The 23,004-nt window shown below is 40.0% G+C and overlaps 2 protein-coding genes across 2 annotated transcripts; one reads left to right on the top strand and one right to left on the bottom strand.

Moving 5' to 3' along the window:
- Nucleotides 1-6,688: 6,688 nt before the first annotated feature.
- Nucleotides 6,689-8,038, bottom strand: LOC147637411 (uncharacterized). Its single transcript, XM_086798842.1, has 3 exons — nt 7,726-8,038; nt 7,207-7,289; nt 6,689-6,901 (listed from the first exon to the last, which is right to left on the bottom strand). The coding sequence occupies exons 1-3, from the start codon at nt 8,036-8,038 to the stop codon at nt 6,689-6,691; spliced, it is 609 nt and encodes a 202-aa protein (XP_086654968.1).
- A 12,860-nt stretch (nt 8,039-20,898) lies between these two features.
- On the top strand, nt 20,899-22,125 carry LOC147637410 (F-box/kelch-repeat protein At3g24760-like). Its single transcript, XM_086798869.1, has one exon. It carries the CDS (start codon nt 20,971-20,973, stop codon nt 22,099-22,101), a length of 1,131 nt encoding a protein of 376 aa, XP_086654995.1. The 5' UTR covers nt 20,899-20,970; the 3' UTR covers nt 22,102-22,125.
- Nucleotides 22,126-23,004: the final 879 nt, after the last annotated feature.

The following is a 23,004-nucleotide window of genomic DNA, read 5'->3' as shown; positions in this document are numbered from 1 at the left end:
ACAGCCAACGGTAGCATCAGTGCATAACCCAAAAGATTGGGCTGTTGTGCGAAAAGTGAAGAAGAAGAAGAGAAGATTACCATCAAAGCATCAACAAAGGAGAGAGAGAGAGAGAGAGAGAGAGAGAGAGAGAGAGAGAGAGAGAGAGAGAGAAAGGGTTTTTTTAATAAAATATAAAGATTTATTGTAAAGCTTTTACAAGCTTTCCTCGCAAAGGGGCTCCAGGCATGTTTGAAACAGCCCAAGTCTACTCCACGCAGCGTGAAGGAAGAAGAAAGAAATTCACCATGGCCGTCATGCATCCTCGAATTGGAGGGAGAGGAGATTTATATATATATATATATATATAAAGTAGAAATAAAATTTGGGCTTTAATTTCCCCATGCTGCCTTTCAGAGATTTGTAATCGAAAAATAGAAAATTTGAAAGCTAGAAGCTCTCCACATCGTCCATTATAGAAATCAGAGACTTCCATTGGCTTAGCAATCTCGCTATGGCTCTCCATGCTCCTTCCCTTGCTGTTTCGATCCATACATACGGATTACCAAGAGGATTAGTGAGATTAAAGGTGGTTTTATGGGTTTTCTCAAACCCACTAATGGTTTTCCACTTTGCTTTACCCTTTGGGCAAAAGATTGATAGAGATTTGTTGTCCAATGGTTAAAAGCAAGCCTTCTTTCAAACATACATAACCATAAACGTGTTCTTCTTCAAATTAAATTGAAAAATTATCAAAATCACCTTTGTCTTTGTCTCTTTCACCTCTTTGTCCACAAGTCTTTGACTAGCTTCAATAAGATTGAATTAAACCAAAGATTGAATTAAACCAAAGCTCTCATACCACTCTCATGGAACCCTTTTGTACTTCTTGAAGAAATAATTGAAAACTCACAAAATACATCAAAAATTAAAAACAAAGACTTGAATTAAATTAAAATCAAAGAGCATAGCATCATAGCATAAGACAAGAGAGATAGAACATCACCAACAAGACAAGATTGGGTGCAATCTCCCCCCCATGCGTGTAGCTCCACTTTCACGACATGAGTATTTAGAGAATTGTATTCATAAAAATAGCCCAAGGAGCTAATAATAGTTGTGTATACAAATTGGGCTTGCTTTTCCCACTTTTGGGTATTGCTTTACATATTATTAACCATATGAAAGTTCCTAAGGTTTGTACATATAAAATCCTTTGTCTAAATATAAATGCTATTGGGCCTTTACATATGAAATAACTTTGTGCACACTCACACATATATAATAACCTTGTGCACATTTGCACATTCTATTAAGCCGATTCCTGCACACATTAAATCAAGCATACTTTTCTATGATTATTAATTCATAAAAAATATGATAAGATATATACCTATAACAAGAATGCATGCCAACTATAAGTAGATTTCATTTATCTAATAATTTCACACAAACAGAGTTCTTCACATTGTATAGAGATAAAATGATTCAAAAGAATGAGAGGTTCACAAGCTACTCCTATTTTACAAGGCTTTAGAAAGGCTTCTTCTCTAATGTATTATCCCATGCAAGGTCAGAATGGGCGTGTGGTATATGTGCAAGGTTGAAGACAAGAAGAAAGGCAACATCAAGTCCTGAAGAGGAGAATATGATTAAAGTTGCTCTAAAAACTCATAGACAAGAGCAAGCTAATGTGAAAGAAGAGAAAGTAATGGATCATAGGAGAAAGTGTTTCAAAATTCCAAAGAAATACCTAGGGTAATTTATTGATGGAATGGATCAGAAAAAATCATGTTTGCCTCACTTCTCAAGGCTACCCAAGGACATCACCAATGATACATTGTTATAGATGCATTTGGTTGGGTGCTTAGTGTACAATGGTCAAGTCCACCCAAAAGTTTTCTTCACTTATCCAAATATTCATAATGATCCAAACTTGACTGTTACTATTATACATCATGTCATTTCTATGTGGGAAGGACCACTGCCACACATTCTATACATGCAACTCGACAACACAGCATGGGAGAACAAAAATAAAACAGTTCTTAGCTATCTAAGCATGCTTGTCTCCAAAGGGATTTTTCAAAAGATGAAAGTTAATTTTCTACTAGTTCGCCACACTCATGATCAAATTGATCAAATGTTCAGCCTATTCTCCAAATGTTAATTTTCTACTAGTTGGCCACACTCATGATCAAATGTTCAGCCTATTCTCCAAAAAATTATCATGTCATAATGCTTTTAGTTTGTTGGCTATGATGGAACTTGTTGCATAAGCCTACACACCAAAGCCTGTCATACTTCATCTCAAGGAAACATTAGATTTCAAACATTTTATCAATGTACGGAAAGCTGACAAAACAAGCTGCTTGGAGAAACTCAATGATTTAAGCTACCAGCATGCCTTTTTGATCAAGAGAATAGTGAGAAAATTTTGCTTTATGGTAAGAAATTTTCAACAGATGTAGACTAGTTGCCTACATGTGGTTTAGCATTCCTCAAGTTTATTTCAAACATGACAATGAAGGTAGCTAACATGACACCTTTAGAGAGCTCCAAAGAAGTAAAGGAGGTAGCAAAGACTGGTCGTGGTGTGGATTTTAAGAAGTGTATTGAGGAGAGGAAGGAGTTCATCGAGAAGACAAAGCAATATGCAGGTGATCAAGCAAAAGAATGGTGGGATGAATTCTTCATAGAATAAGAACACATATTTGAGAGGTGTCTTCATTAACAATTGGGATTTAAACACTATGTTTGTATGGCCATCGATAACAACAACGGCCCCAATTCAAGAGACATGCATACCTATGGAGATTGAGCAATTGCTACATGGTGAATCACCAAGAGATGTATTCAGGATCTCGACGCTCCACTGAAAGGTGGTTACGACTTCAAGACGTGAAATGGTGATGCACAGGACATAAAGGAAGGCACTTTAATAGCTACTCTAGCACATGGGGATGCTTTAGGCCATCCATTTTGGATTGCTAAAGTTATAAGTATCCATGTAGATGAAGAATCTCAGAAAACAATTTTACTAACTATGCATTGGTTCAGGACAATACACAAAAATGGATTTGAAGGGAAGTACAACCTAGAGATGGTAAGCGAGGCTCATGGCAAGGGAGAACGAAAGAGAAACAAAAACACTCCAAGCCCTAGTATATTGGTACTTATAGATGTGGATATTTTAGTTTATGACTTTACTGTCACAAAATCTGGTTACGAAAGTCTACAGTATCAATTATCAAGCAAAAAATTCTTGCTTTGAATGTGGGGGAGCATGCAAACACTTCATCACCAAATGTGCCGCTTACACGCCAACAAAGTAGCGAAGTTCTTTCTACAGGAGTTCACTTATAGGGAGGGAAATGTACTTGTGGTGGATAGTGAGGAGGAGTACACATCATCAACTTCCTCAGGGGATGAGATTGCCACTAGTGATAGGGGAGGACTCAGTAGTGTGGGAGCTGCATAGAGTAGAGTGGTTTTTTATTGACATTCCAATCGTTAATGTAAGACTCCAAATTATGGCATGAATTTGTAGTTTTATTCGAGAAGTTGCCTATTTTTCAAGTAACATTTTGTTAAAAAAAAATCTCAAAATTTTGAGTTTATTTGTCATTTTGTATCATTTTAAATTTGTACATAGTGCCCGAAATTTTGTCATTTTTTGGACATGCTTTACTCATGAGTACAATGGTCTTTTTTGGAAGGAATCTTTGAAAGATGCCAAATGTTTCTTTTTTGAGGAAATATTACCTATTTTACTTGCAAACGTGTTAGTGGTCATGCCATCTTGTTTGATTAGAATGGTTGCATTCATGTTGTCACCTTCAAACCACTACATTAACTGTACATCTTTTGTGTGGGTTCTCTTCATTATCTTGATCATTCTCATTGATGTCTCCTAATGGCTTAAGCTATTTTCTCATCCATTGGTGGATGAGAAAATATCTTTCGTGGGTTCTCTTCATCATTTCGGTCATTCTCATTTATTTCTCCTAATGGCTTAACCTATTTTCTCATCCATTAGTGGACATCTTTCCATGCTTCTAGATTCCACGTTAAGTATTCAACCATTGTGATTAGTCACAAGAGCAGAGAGGATTCTCTCAATCCCGCTTCTGGACTTAGTGAAGGCACATTACCTATGGTCACTTGTCATTGTTCGAACCGATGCACGAAGGCATGGTCTGTTAAGGAGTTACGTTTTGAATTTTGTAACACCCACGCCTAGCTAGATAGGTTCCCTTTTGAATTTTCTCCCATCATGGATTCTCTAAAAGTGAAAGTTTCCTCTTGTGAATCATTTTCTCCCTGAAGATATGGTCGTGTGGTGCTCTCAAGTTCTCATCATGTTTTGAGTCTAAAGGTGCATGATGGATTCCTTCTTGGTTTCTTGTTCTTTTAGAGCTTCCTAAGTTTTCAATGGTTCTCTTAAGTGGTCATTTAGTGGTAGATATTTTTCTGAATCCTCACTAGAGACAGTTCCTCCATGGGATGCTTATAAGACTGACTGTAATGGTCTTTGTTTTAGATATTTTTCTGATCCCTCACTAGAGACACTTCCTCCATGGGATGATTATAAGACTAACTCTAATGGTCTTTGTTTTAGGATCTTTGGTGGAAGCAAGGAGATAAGCCCTACAGGTCCTTTTATTTCTAGCTAGATTTGTTGCACCACTTCATGTGCCTCATTCAATCTTGTGATCTACTCAAGAACCCATGGTGAGAGAGATTCATGTGAGGTTCATGGTAACGATTCGCGTGGAAGTCACTGAAAAATGTTTTCCAAACTCTTGATAAGGAAATTTTGCCATTCGTTCACCTTGGACTGCGACAACTATTTTTATGTCAGCCATGCAGCTTGCAGGGTGATCACACTGATTATAGGAAGCGCACATATAGAAGACGACTTGGCGGGAAGAAACGTGTCAGAAATAAACCAGTGAAAAAAAGGACGACCTTCGGTTTTTATTGATAACTAAAATTTTCAAATTTGAATCTTTAATTTCAATAATGGCAAAGTTTCAATCCGTTTTTCTCAATTTGAGCCGGGAAACCATTACATTGGCACCGGCACGGGCCCACCATTGAACAGATCCCGTAAAGTAAACCTGGACGTGATGTTGACGCTGCAAGTTGCAACTTGCAACGGGTCCCGCTGGCAGGCGGCCTTTTTTGGGTGGGATTCTTATTTGCTTGAAAAGTTCAAATTCAATGGATAAGGCCAGACTGGCCGCATCATGACTCATCGGGGGGGCCCGCCCCGCCGCCCCACCCATTACTAGCAAGACACTGTTTGCCCTTTGGGCGTCACTGCTAATTTGGGCATGACGCCCTTTAATTTGACCGATCTGTCGTACGTCGGATAAACTTTTTTTGAAAAAGGATGACCTCACGCAGTGTCAAAAAAAACATTTTTGCTAACCAGTGAAAAAAAAGGAGAGAAATTTCCTTGGCTGGTATGACCTTTAAAAAATTTACGTTTTAATCGGTTTTATTACTAAATTTGGCAAAATCTAACCCGTAATTTCAAGGCTAGTATCAATGTTAGCCGGTTTTTTGAAATTTCAACCAGTTATTTTACACTAAAGGTCGGTTTTTTTTAACACTGCCTTGGCGCTCAATCAATTTTTATTTTTTAATCGGAACGAGAGATATATTGTATTATTCAAAAGACTACCATGTCAGGCTTTTGAGAGAAGCTTAACTCAATGCCTGGATAGTGTTTTTCAGATTAGTTAAATCCATAGTGGCTTGTGCAAGCTCTTCTTCTTCCACTGACAATTGGTTACCTACCTCCTTCCATTCGTGTTCTTGATGACTAACCCGATTTGCTTTGATGCTGTTAACTTTCTCTTCATATTCCTCTCGAGCTTCATTTACTACAAGGATCTCTTCGACTTCTATCCGTGATTGCTGGGCTCGGCAAATAGTCTTATCCGCTTTGAGAATCATCTTCATTTGCACTTTGCACATACAGAGCACTCTTTAGGCCATGGCATTTGAGTGAGGTTGCATTTTGAAACACTTCATAATTTCTCATATTCCACACACACCAAAGATATTCAGCTCTTATTACATTCTAGATCCTTGATGAGCATCTGGCAAAATCACCAAGAAGAATTTGTTTCCATGTTAGTTGAGTGGCATTGACCGGGGATAGGAATTGGTGAATCAGATCCAAAAGACTCTTATTAAATTTGCAAGAGATAAACAAATGAGGGATGCTCTCTTCTTCATGTCTGCAGTGGGGGCATAATCCGTCTCCAATTCCCAGTTTTTTTGGCTCTAGAGCATGTCTAGATTCCTTTATGCATAACGAGCCAAAGTAAGATTGATTTTTTGGAGGAATAGTTTTTGACTAGATTTTAGAAAAGCGGAATTCCCACTATTTTATGTCCCATAGGATGTTCCATTTAGAGTTTAATCTCACGTGCATCAGCATTCCATTGAAAGGTAGGGGGGATGGGTAGCAGTGAGTTAGAATGTCCTTAATTAAATGCAGCTAGGGTGAGGGGGCTTCTGCACTGTATGAGCCTTGCCTTGTCAGGTTCCCATTGGTCCTAGATTGAATGAAAAGGAGATCCTCTCTGTACAACAGCCTTAGTTTATCTGCTTCATACCATGTTTGGGTTGTGAAATCCCATACATCTTTCCAACACTGAACTCCCTTTTTTTGATAGTTTGTGGGCTCTCTTCAAGCTGTCAGTATCCACACTATTCTGTAGGCAGATGGAGAACCAGATAGAGTCTTTTCTTGGTGTTCTTCAATAGGCGAAGGAGTCCTTTTACTTTGTTCCATGAGGACCAGAAGCTCCTCACCAGTTCTGATCCACAGGGTTTGATCATGATGCTGCTGAAGAACCGAGGCACAAATGGAATGTTTCTCCATTGCGGTCTCTCCTTCATCCTGTGAGCACTCAATTTCATGTGTATGAGTATTGACCAGTCTGAATTTGGTTGGAACAAGCTTCTAATAATCCATTTAGCTGCCAATCGAGTGGCTAGGCCTTCAATATTTGGGAGCCCAAGTCGTCCTTTTTGTTTAGGTTGAGTATAGTAATTCCAAGCCACCTTCGGGATTTCATACATGTCCACATCTCCCGACCAAAGGAAGTTCCTGCATATTGACTGTAGCTCTTTGATATTACTCTTGGATGGTGTCCAGCACAATAGGAAATAAATGGTTGTAGGTATAAGAAGGTGCTTGAGCACCAAGCATCTTCCTGCTAGGTTCTGTTTGTATCCCTTCCATCTGTCAAACTTTGCTTTAACTTTTCCATTACCCACTGCCATCCCTGCCAATGAGAACACGAAGCCCATGGGAATGCCCTGCAACCGGAATATTTGTCCCTCTTTTAAGATTTGACATCCCTGTTGAACAATTCAATCTGGCGGGTCATTGATCAAAGTTTTGATGCCTGTTTTCTGATGATTAATATGTGAACTAGAGGCCGTGCAAAAAATCTGAAGGCAATCCCAGAAAGTTCTAATAGATTTTTCATCATTATGGACCAATCCATTGGTGTCATCTGCAAAAAGCTAAAGGTACATTTGACCCTTGTTGTGAGGCAGTTCAATGCCTTTCATATCCCCTTTCTGCATTGCATCTTGAACAAGCCACCCTAGTGCATCTGCAGCTATTGCAAAAAGGAGAGGAGGGGGTAGAGGGCACCCTTGTCTCGTAGATTTTTTGAGCTCAAAAGGTGCAGATAATTTGCCATTAATCACTACCCTTGCTCTGCAATTCCAAACAAAGTTGCAACCTTTTGGATAAACGAGGACCTAGCCCCATATCCTTTAGGGATTGGAGGATGAAGTCCCCTTCAAGCCTATCATAGGCTTTATCAAAGTCAATTTTAAAGAAGATGAAGTCCTGGTCCGTCTCCTGGGCATGTTCGACACCTTCCCATAAAGCAATAATGGCATCTAGAATAAAACGACCCTTTATAAACCCTTTCTGTTCCTCCCTGATGCACATTTTCAGCTTATCACTATGCCTTCTTGCCAAAACTTTAGCAAAGATCTTGTATGCAATAGGCAGCATGGAAATCGGTCTCCATTTGGAAAGGTCATCTTTTTCTCCTCTTTTGTGAATCAGTTTAATAATCCCTTCATTCATGGATATTGGAAGAGCTCCATAATCTACGCTCTCCTGCCACACCCGAAGAAGAGATGAAGTAAGCACTTGCTTGAACTATTTAAAGAATTCTGTAGGAAGCCCATCAATGCCCAGGCTTTTTCCATCTTGTAGACAGTCTATTGCATCTGCAATTTCTTCCTCAGTAATGTCAACTTCCAGAGTTGCTGCTATGGAGCTAGGGACCGTTTTCTGTCTGCAATTTGCAATCACCTTGTATGTCCTGTGTTTCTCTTCATTTTTTACTATAGGCTTGCTGAATATATTCGAGAACTGCTCTTTTGCTGTGTTCATGTTTTCTTCTATAGATTTTGCCAGCTGTCCATTCGGGGTTTTGAAGAAAGGGCAGAAGTCCTTGTCAGCTTTCTTCTTAGGAATTTTGAACATCTCTTTGGAAGGCCTGTCTATTATGCTAGCCCACCACTCCCTAATGAAGAGTTTTAGATATTGTCTTTGAATTATTTCCTCCTTCCTTAGATATTCTCTGAGAGCATTAATTTCATTACTCAAGTCATCGTGAGTTATGGTTATTATGTTCTCATGCTCCTTAAGACAGGAGTATTTGCCATTCCTTCTATGAGCATAGGCTTTGGTCACCTCTTTTTTAACAAATACTAGAAAGTTTTGAGATTCTCTCACCGCTTTTGACCATGCTCTAGCCGGAGCACGAATGGAGGAAAAGGAGCCCTCCCAAATTTGTTTAATTCCTTCCTGAACTGAAGGCATTTGGAACAGTTTTGGGTTTGTATGGAACCACCCAGATTTTATACTCACACACGATGATTTGAGAGTTGCAACAATGGGGTAATGGTCAGAAAGAACAATATTCTTCATGACATTTATTGTTGAGCTCAGATCATCAGTGAGTCCTTTAGTATTGAAGGACAATGTTGTAAATTTGTCTAGCATCATGTTCTGGGGGTTTTGGAAGGAGGTTTCTAAGAGGGATTGGGGGTCTTCTCATTGGGGGATGGGGAATGCATCCCTCCCAATTGAGATTTCTTCCTTTTGGAGGTTCCTATGTCACTGAGGTTACCATTCCTTATCCCTTGTTCAATAGCAGCAGCTAGAGAGGGATTTTTTATTCCTTCACCAGGAAGAGACTCTTCTTCTACTTGTTGCGAGGGGAGGAGTTGCTCTGCATGGAACTCTTCCTGGAAGTCCATATCATCCACTTCCTTAGCAAATGTACCTTGTCTATTTGCTGCCTGAGAGCTCGAGACATATTTCTCCACATCACTGGATGACTCCTCCTCAGGCTGGGAAGGATCAGCAAGGTCCATGAGAAGGGGGACAGATCTATTATTATGTTTAACTTTGGAATTACACTTGGATTGCCAGCTCCTGGGGTGAAGGGTTTGTTCCTCCTTCCTACGTTCATAAAATCCTTGATTGTCTGACTCTGGGGTCTTCTACTCTTCTAGCTTCGGAGGAGGAGGGGATAATTTAATTGGACAGTTCCTAATAGAATGATCCTTGGCTCCACAATGGAAGCATGTATTAGGGATATTCTTATATATTATCAGCTGCTCTATATAGTACCCACTACCTGTTAAAACCCTAAGATCTCTCTAGATAATTGTTATGCATAAAACATGCATAGAACAGGCATAAACTCAACCACCCAACCACCCCCGAGCCCAAGGGATGCACACATGAATAAAGAATGAAATACATCATACCTCTACCTTGATGTCCCATACCATCAAGAGGTATAATACAAACCAATAGCATGTAGCTATAGTGTGAAATGGTAGGTGAGTAGATATGGACCTCTACACAAGAGACCATAGCATAGCCTTGGCCTCATGGAGCCCAAACCTCCAAGCCCCCAAGCTTCCAAGCCCCCTTGAGTGTGCCCCATGCCCCTATTATATAGGAGGGCCCTCAAGTGACTCTTGACTTTCCATTCCTCATGTGTGACCCTTGGATGCCTGACCCTAACCTTAAACCTTAAGGTTAGTCCTAACCCATGCTCCACTAGAGCTTGTTCCCATGCTCCCATGCTCACAAGCCTAATGTGGGTTAGCCTCCTAGTATATGCACACATAATGTGTATATAACATAGCACACATAATGTACATATAACATACTTCCCCTCTCTCAAAACATTGCACTCTTGCAATGAAAAGAAGGAGAACTGCGCTGAACAATCTCAACCGACTCCCAAGTCGAATTCTCAATTTCCCTATCTTTCCACCTTATTTTAACCTCAGGGATTAGTCAACTACAAAGTTTCTTTTCCCTGAATTCAAGTACCTTATCAGGTTCATGTGGAACATAGGATAATTCATCGACTTCAACGAGTTCTTGAGGAGTAACTGTGTCATCCTCACCTCCCAGTTTCCCTTTCAATCTATCGATATGAAAGACTGGATGAACTCTAACAATTGGAGGTAGTTTTAGTTCATACGCAACCGTGCCAATTCGATATATAACTCGAAATGGACCACAATATCTAGGAGATAAATTCGAGCACTTTTCCATTGACAAAGTCTGAAAATCTTTAGGAACATTAAAATAAACCAACGCTTCTGGTTCAAAAGACCGAGATGAGCGTCCCCTATCAGCATAAAACCGTGCCCTATCATGAGCACTCCTGATAGAATCCCGAGCTTCGGTCAGAATTTCCTACATATCTCGCAAGAAATCCCTCGATGCATCAAGCTCGATGTCCTTAAGACTGACATCAATAGGTGCCCTGAGTTGATACCCATACATAAGTATGCACGGACTAAAATAATAGCCGTAAATTTAGAACTGTTATAGGCAAATTCCATCATTGGAAGATATTTTCCAATATGATGATTTTCTAGAGACATGCACGAAGCATATACTCTACAATCTGATTCATACATTCTGTTTGCCCAATCAGACTACTGCGGATGATCAGAATAATTCACATTCAAAGTAACTTCCTCGTTGTAAACCATTCGGAATAAAGTATGAAAACATGGCATTATAACAGCAGAAACCAGGGATTCATCGGTGCCCCGACATACCCACATCTGCATATGGAATAATCGACGTCTCGAGTTACCCATAACAACATAGAGAGTCATCAACGTCTCGATGAGTCACATATATCCATCCGTAAACCTATCAGGTTGATTGTGAAAATCACCTAAAGTACGGAACTAAAGAAAGAAATGCCAACAAAGGAAGAATCCAAATTTCCTTATCCAAACACAACAAGATAAACTTGTTTGAACTCTAAAGAAATAGATTTCAACAAGTGAAAATGCCGACGAGATTTCCCTCATCAAAACATGCAGGCTATAAATAAAAGAAATTTATTCAGAGAATGCCCACAATATAACTTCTAGTGAATTTAGAAAATAAGATTGTCTTTGAATGTTGAGGTCAACATGCTAAGTGATGTAAGCAAAGCAACAATCTTGAGCCCAAATTATCCCATAAGATAATATATGTGAGGGATCACTAGCGTCCCATACCACCATGATACCACCCATACATACCTTAACAATTTGAAACTCCCTAGTATGCCGTCTAGGAAAATATGAATAAAATCCTGTATTAAAGGAATAAGATGGCCTTATCCAGACTTTCACATACTAAACCTGTCTCTATACACTTGAGACTACATCAAGGAATAACTCCTTCTGATTACATCATTAGAAAAGAAATTGAATTATTGGCGCCTTTCTAATGATAACTACCCAAAACACAATAAAGTTAGGGTAGAAAAATAACTCACCTAGATATATAAGCAACTAGGTATCCGAGTTGGAATATGTACAAGAGTACAAAAATATATACTCCAAAATTATGTGCAAAAAACGAAGGCAAATGCTACCTTCAAAGCACATGTAAATATTCAAAAGATCAAAAGATCCTTATAACACCATGGATAAAAGCATAGAAGCTCCTTAAATCCATAAAAACCATAGTTGATCATAAAAAACAATGCATACCATCTAATGGACATAAATCATGCCAAAAGAAGCATTAAAATTGGTGGCCAACTCATCAAATCCGGAGTATATGAACATTATGTTGTTCAAATAAAACTCCAAAGTAAGAAAGTGAAACACGTGTGTGTAGCACTCAATAAGAAAAACCCCTAGACACAAGTGATCTAGGCAAAACCTGATGAGTCCTTGTAAAACTTGGAAAACATCCAATAGAAATCCACCAAAACAAACCGATCAACTAATCCATGATAGACTTTGTCTTAGGCTTAAGAAATTAAGCACAATCCACACTTTAATAAGTGCAAAATAAATTATCATGGAAAAGTGTCAAAGGTGAAACACACTTTGAACGAAAATTATAGCCAAATTAAGGAACATGTCCAAAAAGAATGGCTAAACAATGGTCAAAAATCATGAATACATCGTTTAGAATTAATCCAAACATAAATATCCATTAATACGAGGTATAATCGTATTAATAATATGCGAATAACACGCATCTATCTAATGTCAGCACGAGAAAACGTACTTCAACATTAAATAACCCTCGAAAATATTAAATTCTCGAGAAAAAAAATTATCATGATTTTTTTCTAATTTTCCCAAATTTATAGGGCCTCAAAATATAATAATTTTGAATTTCACCAAACCTATCTCATGGCATTCCAAACCTATATTTTTCCAGAAAATTTTTAGCAATTTAATTTGCCAAAATACCATTGATATTTTAAAAATACCAATTTTTAGGATTTCTAAAAATAATTTCTAGAAATTTCCTAATTTTCCCTGAGAATCCCATCGTTCACGAAATTTCCAATTTCGCCCGACAATTCTCAAATCCAATGAAAATTTTCAATTTTAATGGATTTTTCTAATTTTCTGGGTCAAAAAATATATTTTTAAAGGAATTTGAATGGTCACGGGCGCCCTAATGGACACACCACATGCCAAACACCAACCCCACATTTTCCAAAATTTAAAATAACCTTTGTCTAATTTTCCACTAATTTTCAGGAATTTTTTGAAATTTTTAATCAACCCCGAACGCATTTAGAATACGAACGGTCAAAAAATTTCGGAATTCCAACGGTTTTTCCGGAATACGGAAAGCCAAAAGTTTTGGGAAAATGAAAAGACAAAAAAAATTCGGAATGTGAAAGGTCAAAGGTTTCCGGAATACGGAAGGTCAAAAGTTTTTCCGGAATTCGGAAAGCCAAAAGGTTTCGGGAAAACGGAAAGCCAAAGGTTTTCCGGAAGATGAAAAGCCAAAAAAATTTCAGAGAATTTTCAGAGATTTTTTTTTCTCAAATCCCCTATTTTTCAGTATTTTCCAGGCTATTTTCAAGCTTTTTTCTGAAATATGTCAAAAGCTTTTTTTTTTAAAATAAAAAACTCATTTTTTTAAAAAAATGAAAAAAAATATATAAAATAAGCATTAAGGCTTTATGCCTTTTGATTTTTTTTAGGGGGGGGGGGGCGATTTTTTTCGCCGGCTGCAGCGCAGCCCCCCCCCTCCCGTCGCCTGCGCATGACAGAGAGAGAGATAGAGAGTATAATTTCTCTCTTCTCCCCTCTCTCCTCCCTTTCCTCCTCTCCTCCAATCTCTTCCATTCTCTTTCCTCTCCCTTCTCTGCTAATCAGAGATTAGCTTAATGATTAATTAAGCTTTTTTAATTAAATCCTTAATCATAATTAACATTAATTATGATTAATGTTTAAAAAATTCATTTTTAATAGAATTTTCACCCGGAAAAGAGAAAGAAAAATCAGATTTGAGAGGCGGAGAGAGTCCCACACACACGGGAGAGCATCTCATGCATCAACACGCTGTCCCCTACTGAATTTCAGTAGAAATTGACAGAAATTTGATTGCATTCCCGCGGAAAAAACCCGCAAAAAATGTATAAAAATACATTTTTAATCATAAAAATGCTCAAAAAATTCCTAAAAAATTAGGAAAAATTTCTAAAAAATTCTAGAAATTCAGGGAATCCATCCTACAAAAATATCCACCATAAATCTATGGTATTTTTGTAAAAAATTCCATTAATGCTCGATTTTAACCATTAAAAATAGAGAAAAATAGCATTAACTCACGGAATTTCCCCGCAACGTCGATTCGTCCATTGAATTGAAGTACCACACGTTCCAATCACCATAACGATGATCCATGTGCATTTCATCAACACAAATCAACAAAAAATAACATTTTATTAGTAAATATTAAAATTTACTAAAAAAAAATCAACAATTAAATAGAGATTGCTCTGATACCACTGTTAAAACCCTAAGATCTCTCTAGATAATTGTTATGCATAAAACATGCATAGAACAGGCATAAACTCAACCACCCAACCACCCCCGAGCCCAAGGGATGCACACATGAATAAAGAATGAAATACATCATACCTCTACCTTGATGTCCCATACCATCAAGAGGTATAATACAAACCAATAGCATGTAGCTATAGTGTGAAATGGTAGGTGAGTAGATATGGACCTCTACACAAGAGACCATAGCATAGCCTTGGCCTCATGGAGCCCAAACCTCCAAGCCCCCAAGCTTCCAAGCCCCCTTGAGTGTGCCCCATGCCCCTATTATATAGGAGGGCCCTCAAGTGACTCTTGACTTTCCATTCCTCATGTGTGACCCTTGGATGCCTGACCCTAACCTTAAACCTTAAGGTTAGTCCTAACCCATGCTCCACTAGAGCTTGTTCCCATGCTCCCATGCTCACAAGCCTAATGTGGGTTAGCCTCCTAGTATATGCACACATAATGTGTATATAACATAGCACACATAATGTACATATAACACTACCTCCATAAATGGATAAACTAACTGGTAGTTCTTGAGTAATATCTATCTCAATCAAAGCCTGGGGATGCCATCTCGGGTTGAGGTCATCAGTAAGTCTTATCCCTAGTAGCCTTCCCAATGGGTTAACAATAAGCTTCAGCAGTGGATAGAGATGCAACGGTAGATCGGGAGCTCTACCTAGATAGGAACTATCAAGGGTTTGGGACCCAAGGGAGAGAAATCCGATGACCATTTAAAGACAGAAAATGGAGAATTTTTTACTATCCATTGTTATGCACCGAGTATGTTGAGAGCCATTTGTTCACTTTTTTAAAGAGAAAACAATAGTAATTATTGGGAAGAAATTGAGTTTTCTCGACTTCCCACCCCCTTATTGCCCAGTTATTCCTAATCCATGTACGAAGAAATTCTACTGGTGGACGGGGGCCAAAACATAGACCCACAACTGCCCGTGTCTAGTAAGAAGAACTCCATTCATTAACCAAAATTTTAGGTAGTGAAACGGGGATAGTCTTATCAGTTCTAGATTGCTTATCTTGAACTCGATCATGCTGGTCACCTCCTGCTTTGTCGTTCTTGGCTGCAGTCTCAGTACTTTACCTTTGGCCACCCTGGAAAGGGCTTCGTTGATTTGGCAAATCTCATCTGCATCGAGCGTCGATTTTTCTTCGCTTCGCATGGACAACCTCGACGGATCCTTTGTCTTTGACTCCACTTCCTCGTTGAGAGTGATCCCCATAGAAGCCATATTCAGGGTTGAAGGTTGAGCGAAAGTTAAGTGGCAGATCAGGCTGGAAATGACCAAAGGTAAGGTTATCTACACCAAGAAATGGCGCCACGTGTTGGCCATGTAGTGGAGGAGGCGTATGCATGATTTCACATCTTTCGACTGCAGTCTGCTAGACTTCTTGCATGCCTTACAATGATGCCGCTGCGCTTGCTGAAAAGACGAGCCTTGAGCATGCACATCCTATGTTGATGGCCTGTTTTGGGGCAAAGTGCCTTTCGATTGAAGGGGAACCAAGCTCTAAGGTGATTGTTTTGAGGCTGGTTTGGGGGTGCCCGAACCGGACCTCCCTGGCCGCCATGGGGGAGAGCCCTAGGGCCTGAGAACTAAGTGGCCGTACAATTAGGAAACCCTAGCCGCGGCCCCCGTCAATCGAAAAGCTTCTTTCCTCAACCGATTTTTATTTAAGAAAATACATACCCAATTTATTTTATATAAATAATTTATAATTAAAATTTTAATCTTTAAATTCAAGGCTTGGCAAAATTACAACTGTTTTTCTCAATTTGAGTCGTCATAAAGATTACACTAAAGGATGGTTTTTTTTAACACTAGGCATATGTGAAAACTTCAATGCAACATGGATTTTAGTTTAAGCACAATGTACTTATGTATATTTCAATTTGATATTTATGTAAACCAAATCACTTTTGAGTTCTAAAATTGAGTTTATTCAATTTCATTTCCTCAAATTTACAAACATCTTGATACAAGTAGAGTGACCAACACGATCCTTCTATTAGTCTCTATGATGTGATATGATATATGGGTTTTTGGTATTCCCGAAATGAAAGCCAAGCCCAAAAGTGGCATTTGTTGATGCCCACAAGAGATGCCTTTTGTCAAACCTTGCTATTCCAAGAATGGAACACCCAAGATTAAAGCAAGCGTGGTGCCCACAACAAAATCACATATAAAGTGGCATTGTGATGCCCACAAGATGTGTCAAAGCATTTCTATAATTTTTGTGAAATCTAGTTTTGGGCTTCAAATTTAAGGCCTGTCAAAAAACATTCTTCTCGATGGCACCTACAAAATTTTACAAGTATTTTTTCTTAAAATTTTACAAAATATATTTTTTAGGTTAAAATGAGAATGTAGTTTTCATGTTTTTCTATTCGCATGGGCTTGGATGGGGCAGCTCTGGAGTTATAATTTTTAAAATTTCAATGGTTTGGTAACAATCATATGGGCCCTTTTTGCCGTGCACCTTGCATGCCTTCTTGTGCCTTTTGGACTTGAGAGCCTAGAGGTTTGCTTTCCACCCTATGTTTTTTTAAAGAATCTACATTAATCCTAGTTTCAGGCAAGGGCCTAAAGCTAGCAATGTCAACTGAGTGTAGGAAGGAGGATTATAACCATGGTGCCTACCCAATCAAACTTCACTCCTCACTTTTCCCTGAACTACTAGAAGATTGGGTAATTAATGCTTCTTGCAAAAATGTAAAACTTGAACTAGCTTTCTAACATCAAGCCTATTATCACAAGTTTTGATAATCTTAGGAGTTGTTCTTTAATTTGATACAATTTAGCGGCATTATGCTACCATCCCTTGGTACAAATAACACTAATGCAAAAATATAATGTGGCAAAGTCTACATTTTTTTAGCAAAAGATAAATTTCTTAGCAGACATTAAATGGGTCGTGTTTTATTACACCTAAGCATAACACATGAATACCCTTCAATAAGATTCAAGATCAAGTAACTTTCAAAGCTTTTTTTAATGCAAAAATCTTTACTAAAATCCATTGAAACTAAACGTATATATATATTTTTTTAAAAAGTCAGATTGCTTACCACAAAAACGCACCACCCCAATTTCGTGATATTGAAATAGGGAGACAATCTCTTCTCTCCACTTTTGGTACATTTATTTTTGTAGCTACATCAACAAAAGTGTACGATTTTTGGACATGAGTTGGCATAAATATCATGACCAAATGTTAGGGGGAAGTGAGTTAGCCTTCTAGTGATCATCATGCAAATGGCACCCAGTCATTCTGGTGATTTGTCAACCTTGCATCATTGAATTTTTGACTGGTGAGCAGCATACTTCACTATTACAAGTGGCACCTAGTTTTATCATTAAAAATATTGGGGAAAAAAAACATCATGAATACAACAACACCCTAGATGTAGTAGCACCCTATCATTTGCTAAAGTTGGAATGAGGTAGAGGGAAAACACACATTGCAACATGCCAATTCATGAAAGCTTACTCAACTTAAAAGTGGTTCAAATGGATAGGTTGCTCTCACATGGGAGCAAATCACTTTCATGTTTCAATGATTTGAATCATGGTCACTCCCAGGATGCATATTGGGACAAGTCTACCCACACTGATCATGGAAATTACTCATGGGTGCCATAAAAAAGTCAGATGGCCTACCGCAAAAAACGCACCACCCCAATTTCATGCTCGGAGGATTCACTCTTAGAAAACTTATGATATCACTCCAATTTCATGCTCGGAGGATTCACTCTTAGAAAACTTATGATATCACGTGAGTGTACAAGAGGGGATTTTTTTGAAATGAGGCATAAGCGTATAAGGTAGAGGTAAGGCCATGCATTTAGGTTAATACTAAATCTTAAATTTAAGTTAGGGGGAGGGGCCTTGGTAGTACTTACTTTCATGGTGCATGTATGGTAACGATTTAATGATATCAAGAAATGATCACAACATGCTTCAATAGTGATTCAAGTAGGTTGTGGTGATTTACAATGATGATTTTCTAGTACTTCACATTTATTTCTTGGTAACATGCATGAAGTACTTATGTTCTCTCAATAAGGTTCAAAGTAACATACTTTAATCCAAGGAGAGGGGGTGTGTAAATGCTAGAGAAAAAAACATAAATATAAGGAAGGGGGGTGACATAGCCATTTTTAAAGGCATCTTTATTAGCTTAAATAGGGGGATGTTATCATCTTATGGGGTTTTCTTGAGGTTCATGCACGCAAGTGATGTCCCCCTTTATTGTGAGTGAATCCCTCGGGATTTCTTGATGGCCATATATTTTAAAAAAAGTCAAATGGCCTACCACAAAAACGTACCACTCCAATTTCGTGATATTGATTAGGGAGACAATGTCTTCCTCCCCTTTTGGTACATTTCTTTTGCAACTACATCAACAAAAGTGCACAATTTTTGGACATAAGAGCATAAATATCATGACCAAATGTTGGGGGGAAGTGAGTTAGCCTTCTAGTTGATATCAACCTATCATGACCAAGTGAGTTAGCCTTCTAGCAAATGGCACTCCTTTAACTTAGTCATTCTAGTGAATTGTTAACATTGCATGCATTAAATTTTCGACTAGTGAGCACGTATTTCACTAGTACAAGTGGTACCTAGTTTTAGCTATTAACAATATTAGTGAAAAAAACATCACGAATACACCAACCCCCTGCATGTAGTAGCACCCTATCATTTGCTAAAGTTGGGATGAGGTAGAGGGAAGACACACATTGCAACATGCCAATTCATGAAAGCTTACTCAACTTAAAGTGGTTCGACTAGATAGGCTGCTCTCACATGGGAGCGATTCACTTTCATGTTGCAAAGATTTGAATCATGGTCACTACGAGGATGCGTATTGGGACAAGTTTACCCAACGCTTGATCATGGAAGTATATTTGACTAAGGGACTCATGGGTGCCATAAAAAGATTATCCTGCACTCCCCCCCCCCACACACACACCCTCCTAACACACACACACACACACACACACACACAAACCTTGTAATAACCATCCCCACTATATATATATGTGTGTGTGTGTTTGTGTGTGTGTGTGCGTGTGTGTGTATAAACACACACATATGTATACGCACACACACACACACACACACAAACACACACGCCACAGAGACACATATGCATGCTTGCACACACACACACACACACACACACACACACACACAAGGCACCACCTCAAGCAGCCTAGTGTGGCGAACACCCTAACAATTGGGCAATGCGCTTTGGTGGTGTGACCATCCCCACTATAGGACGTGCATTAGGACAAGTCCACCCAATGCTAGATCATGTAAGTTTATTTCACTAAGGGACTCATGGATGTGCGAGAAGAAGGTATAATCCCAAACACCCCCGCCCCCCCTCTCCCCCCAAAAACCCCTAAACTTGTGATGACACACACATAGTGCTTAGGGAGGATGAATCCCCTCTATTTAAACCATGTGTGAATGAATCACTATTGGACATTTTGGTTCATGTGAACAGGGTGCATAGATGGCCTCTTAGTTGTCTGGTTGCCTTCCTTCTAGATCCCAACCAACGTGCATAGTATGAGCCTAAACAAAGTGTAGATATTTTAATCAAGCCACATGGAACTTTGTCAGTCTAGTGAATATGTTCATTTATTAGTGCCCTTTGTCAGTCTAGTGAATATGTTCATTAATAACATAAGGTTAAACCTTACGTCTCCAGCTTCCCTAAGGTTCCCGAACTCTCTGCCTCCGGCCTACCTCTTCGTCTCCACGTCGACGCTGACGACACCTCCGCTCCTTGCGTCAGACCTCACCTAGCTACTAGTCTCTCCTTCAACAACACCTACTCGCCTCAGACCTCACCTACCTCTCTGTCTCTACTTCGACGACAACTCCTCTCTCTCACTGCATACTTCACCTCCTGCGCTACCACACGTCTCCCATCACCCTCAGACATGCCTCTCCCTTCCCTCCTCACCTCATCTCAATAGCCTTCCATCGCCCTCAGACACGTCTCCCCCTTCCCTCCACACCTCACCCCAACAACCTTCCAACATCATCTCACATCGCAAACATACCCGAATAGACAATAACCCACGGACAAGAAATATCCCACTGCCCAGAATCCTGAAGATTCCCCTCCACATGTCTACAAGCTCCAAGCTCTCATTCAACTAAGGTTCTTTCACTTAAATCCTTCCATACCTAAGGTCCAATTAATTAATGTGCAAATAGAATTTTCCAGGTTTTTAATGAGTGCATGGGAAATATGATATATATATTATTTATTTGGCCTTCAGGTTTTTTAATGAGACAAAGGGTTCATGACTCTGCAGTTTGACCCGGTTTGAAAGGGTCCTGGGCCCGTGGCCTTATCTTTTGGTGCAGTGCGTGGGCGCTGTCAAATGGGGACGGACTCCGGAGTCGGGACTGCAGCACAAGGGAAACTTCGTCGGGGAGACGACCTTTAAAACAACCTTGCAAAATGGACCCTTTACATTACAATCTCATTTTCTCCCCGCTGCTCTGGGTTGTCTATTGTGCGCCTCCTCTCTACTGTACCATGTGCCCAGCTTACAGCTTCACTTCTTCGCCTTCGCCCTTGATGGACCTCCCCTTACCTCTCGTAGAGCTCACCTTGGCTCGCCTGCCCCTTCGCTCTCTTCTGGTCGTCTCCTCCACTTGCAAGCATCTGAATTCCCTAGTTTCCTCTCTGCCATTCGCTCGCCTCCATTCCCTCATCCCTGCCAATCGCTCCCCTTGGTTTTTCCTCTTCGGCATCAATCACCTCCTCCCAAATAAGAATCAAGCATTCGCTTTCGACCCCCTTTCTCGCTCCTGGGCCCGATTACCCTCCATTCCCCCGCCTCCTCACAATCACTCTTCTCTCTCAGGCATGAATGGGACGCTTTTTGCCCTCGTAGGGGCGAGACAAACTCAACTCTGCATCGCCCCATTACCCTTTAAGCAGAATTGGCAGGTGATTGAAGCTCCCATGGAAGTTTCTAGATGCTCTCCGCATGTGGGCGTAGTTGGAAATCCGGCTACTCCGTCGTCGTGTAGCATTGTTGTTGCTGGAGGCGTCGACGACGAAGATGACGATCAGCTCGCCGTAGAGATGTACGGCGGAGTGGACCAGCGGTGGCAGCGTTGCCCCTCTCTGCCGGAGCCTCTCCACAGGCAGAGCCTGTCCTCTACCGTTGTGAATGAGAAGTTCTACGTGGCGGATTGCTATTCAGGGACGATCTGCTGCTTCGATACGGCGAGGAAGACGTGGGCGTCTGCCAAGTGCGAGAGGCCGAGGGGGGCCATATTTTGGCACCTGGTGGCGTGTGAGGGCGAGGGGCTTCTCGCAGTGGCGCTCTGTACTGGCGGATGCATGAAACTTTTGAAGGTGGATGAAGCGAGCATGGAGGTCATCAAAGAGGTGGGTTCTATGTCGTCGGTGCTTTTTGACCTCTTCGCCGAAGAGGATGAGAAGCACGTGGTGCTGCGGTGCTGTGCGGGCGGAGGCAATCTCGTGTATGTGTACAGCGACTCCAAATTCAAGGACTATGCCGCCTGCGTCTGTGAGCTCACCAGCGATGGTAGCTGCACCTGGTACCAAGTGCCCCCGCTTCCTGCCCCCGTGAATCGCTTCGACAGGGTGACCTGCCTGAGCTCCACTGTGCCCGTGGCCTCTTGCATCCTTTAATTATCCATTGTATTTTGCCTACCATTCTAGCATAATATTCGTTTTAACCATTCAATAATGGTTTGTATAGACATACCTTATCAGTGAACTATATATCTTGACTAATTAATAATGCCGTTAAAAGCTTAATTTCGTTATTGAATTATGGAAGTCTTTTTTCGAACAATAGTAGTTATATATATTAATATATTAACAAAAGCTGCCCTTTCCACAAAGTCCTGTTCTCCTCCTTACCAACACATATTAGTTATTAGTTATTAATATATTAACATAAGCTGCCCTTTCCACAAAGTCTACCTACCAACACGTCCCTTCTCTGAATTATTGAAGTCTACATGCAAAATGTATGACAGTTGGCATGGAAAAATCCTTTCATTCAGTTGGTAAGGAATAATCCTCTCATTCACGACTCTTTTTCTACTACTGTTTTGACTTTTCTCAATGTCTCACTTACTCGGTAATGTTACTGTTTTGACTTTTCTAAAGATCTCACTTACTCGGTCATGTTATGGCATTGGCATCCGTTTTCAATGGTATGTTCTACAATTTTTAGTGAAGTCCCAATTCTTGAGCTTCTCATCAATTTGTTGCATGTTTATGTACTAACTAATAGAAGTCCAAGTCAACTCCCAAGCGGCGCTCCTGTTCACCCTTCACACTACATGCGCGTTGGTGAGTTCCCAAGCCCACGAAAAGAGAAGATCTCACCCATTCATCCCTCGCACAACATGCACATGGTGCGACATCAAACCCAAAGCTTCACACATGGTGCCCAATATTTCCAGCCCATTTTCTGACTTTTGCGTACCAACTGCACACTATTTTCCAACTCGTGGACAGCAACTCACGAGGCCATCTGGGATATTCACACATCAGCTCAATGCATGCGGCAGGAACATATGC

The sequence above is a fragment of the Cibotium barometz genome, chromosome 6, assembly GCF_041138505.1.
Source record: "Cibotium barometz isolate CiBa-2024 chromosome 6, ASM4113850v1, whole genome shotgun sequence".
NCBI classification, from domain to species: domain Eukaryota; kingdom Viridiplantae; phylum Streptophyta; class Polypodiopsida; order Cyatheales; family Cibotiaceae; genus Cibotium; species Cibotium barometz.
The sequence above is the reverse complement of the archived record's forward strand: the minus strand, read 5'-3'. Positions and strand labels throughout refer to the sequence as shown.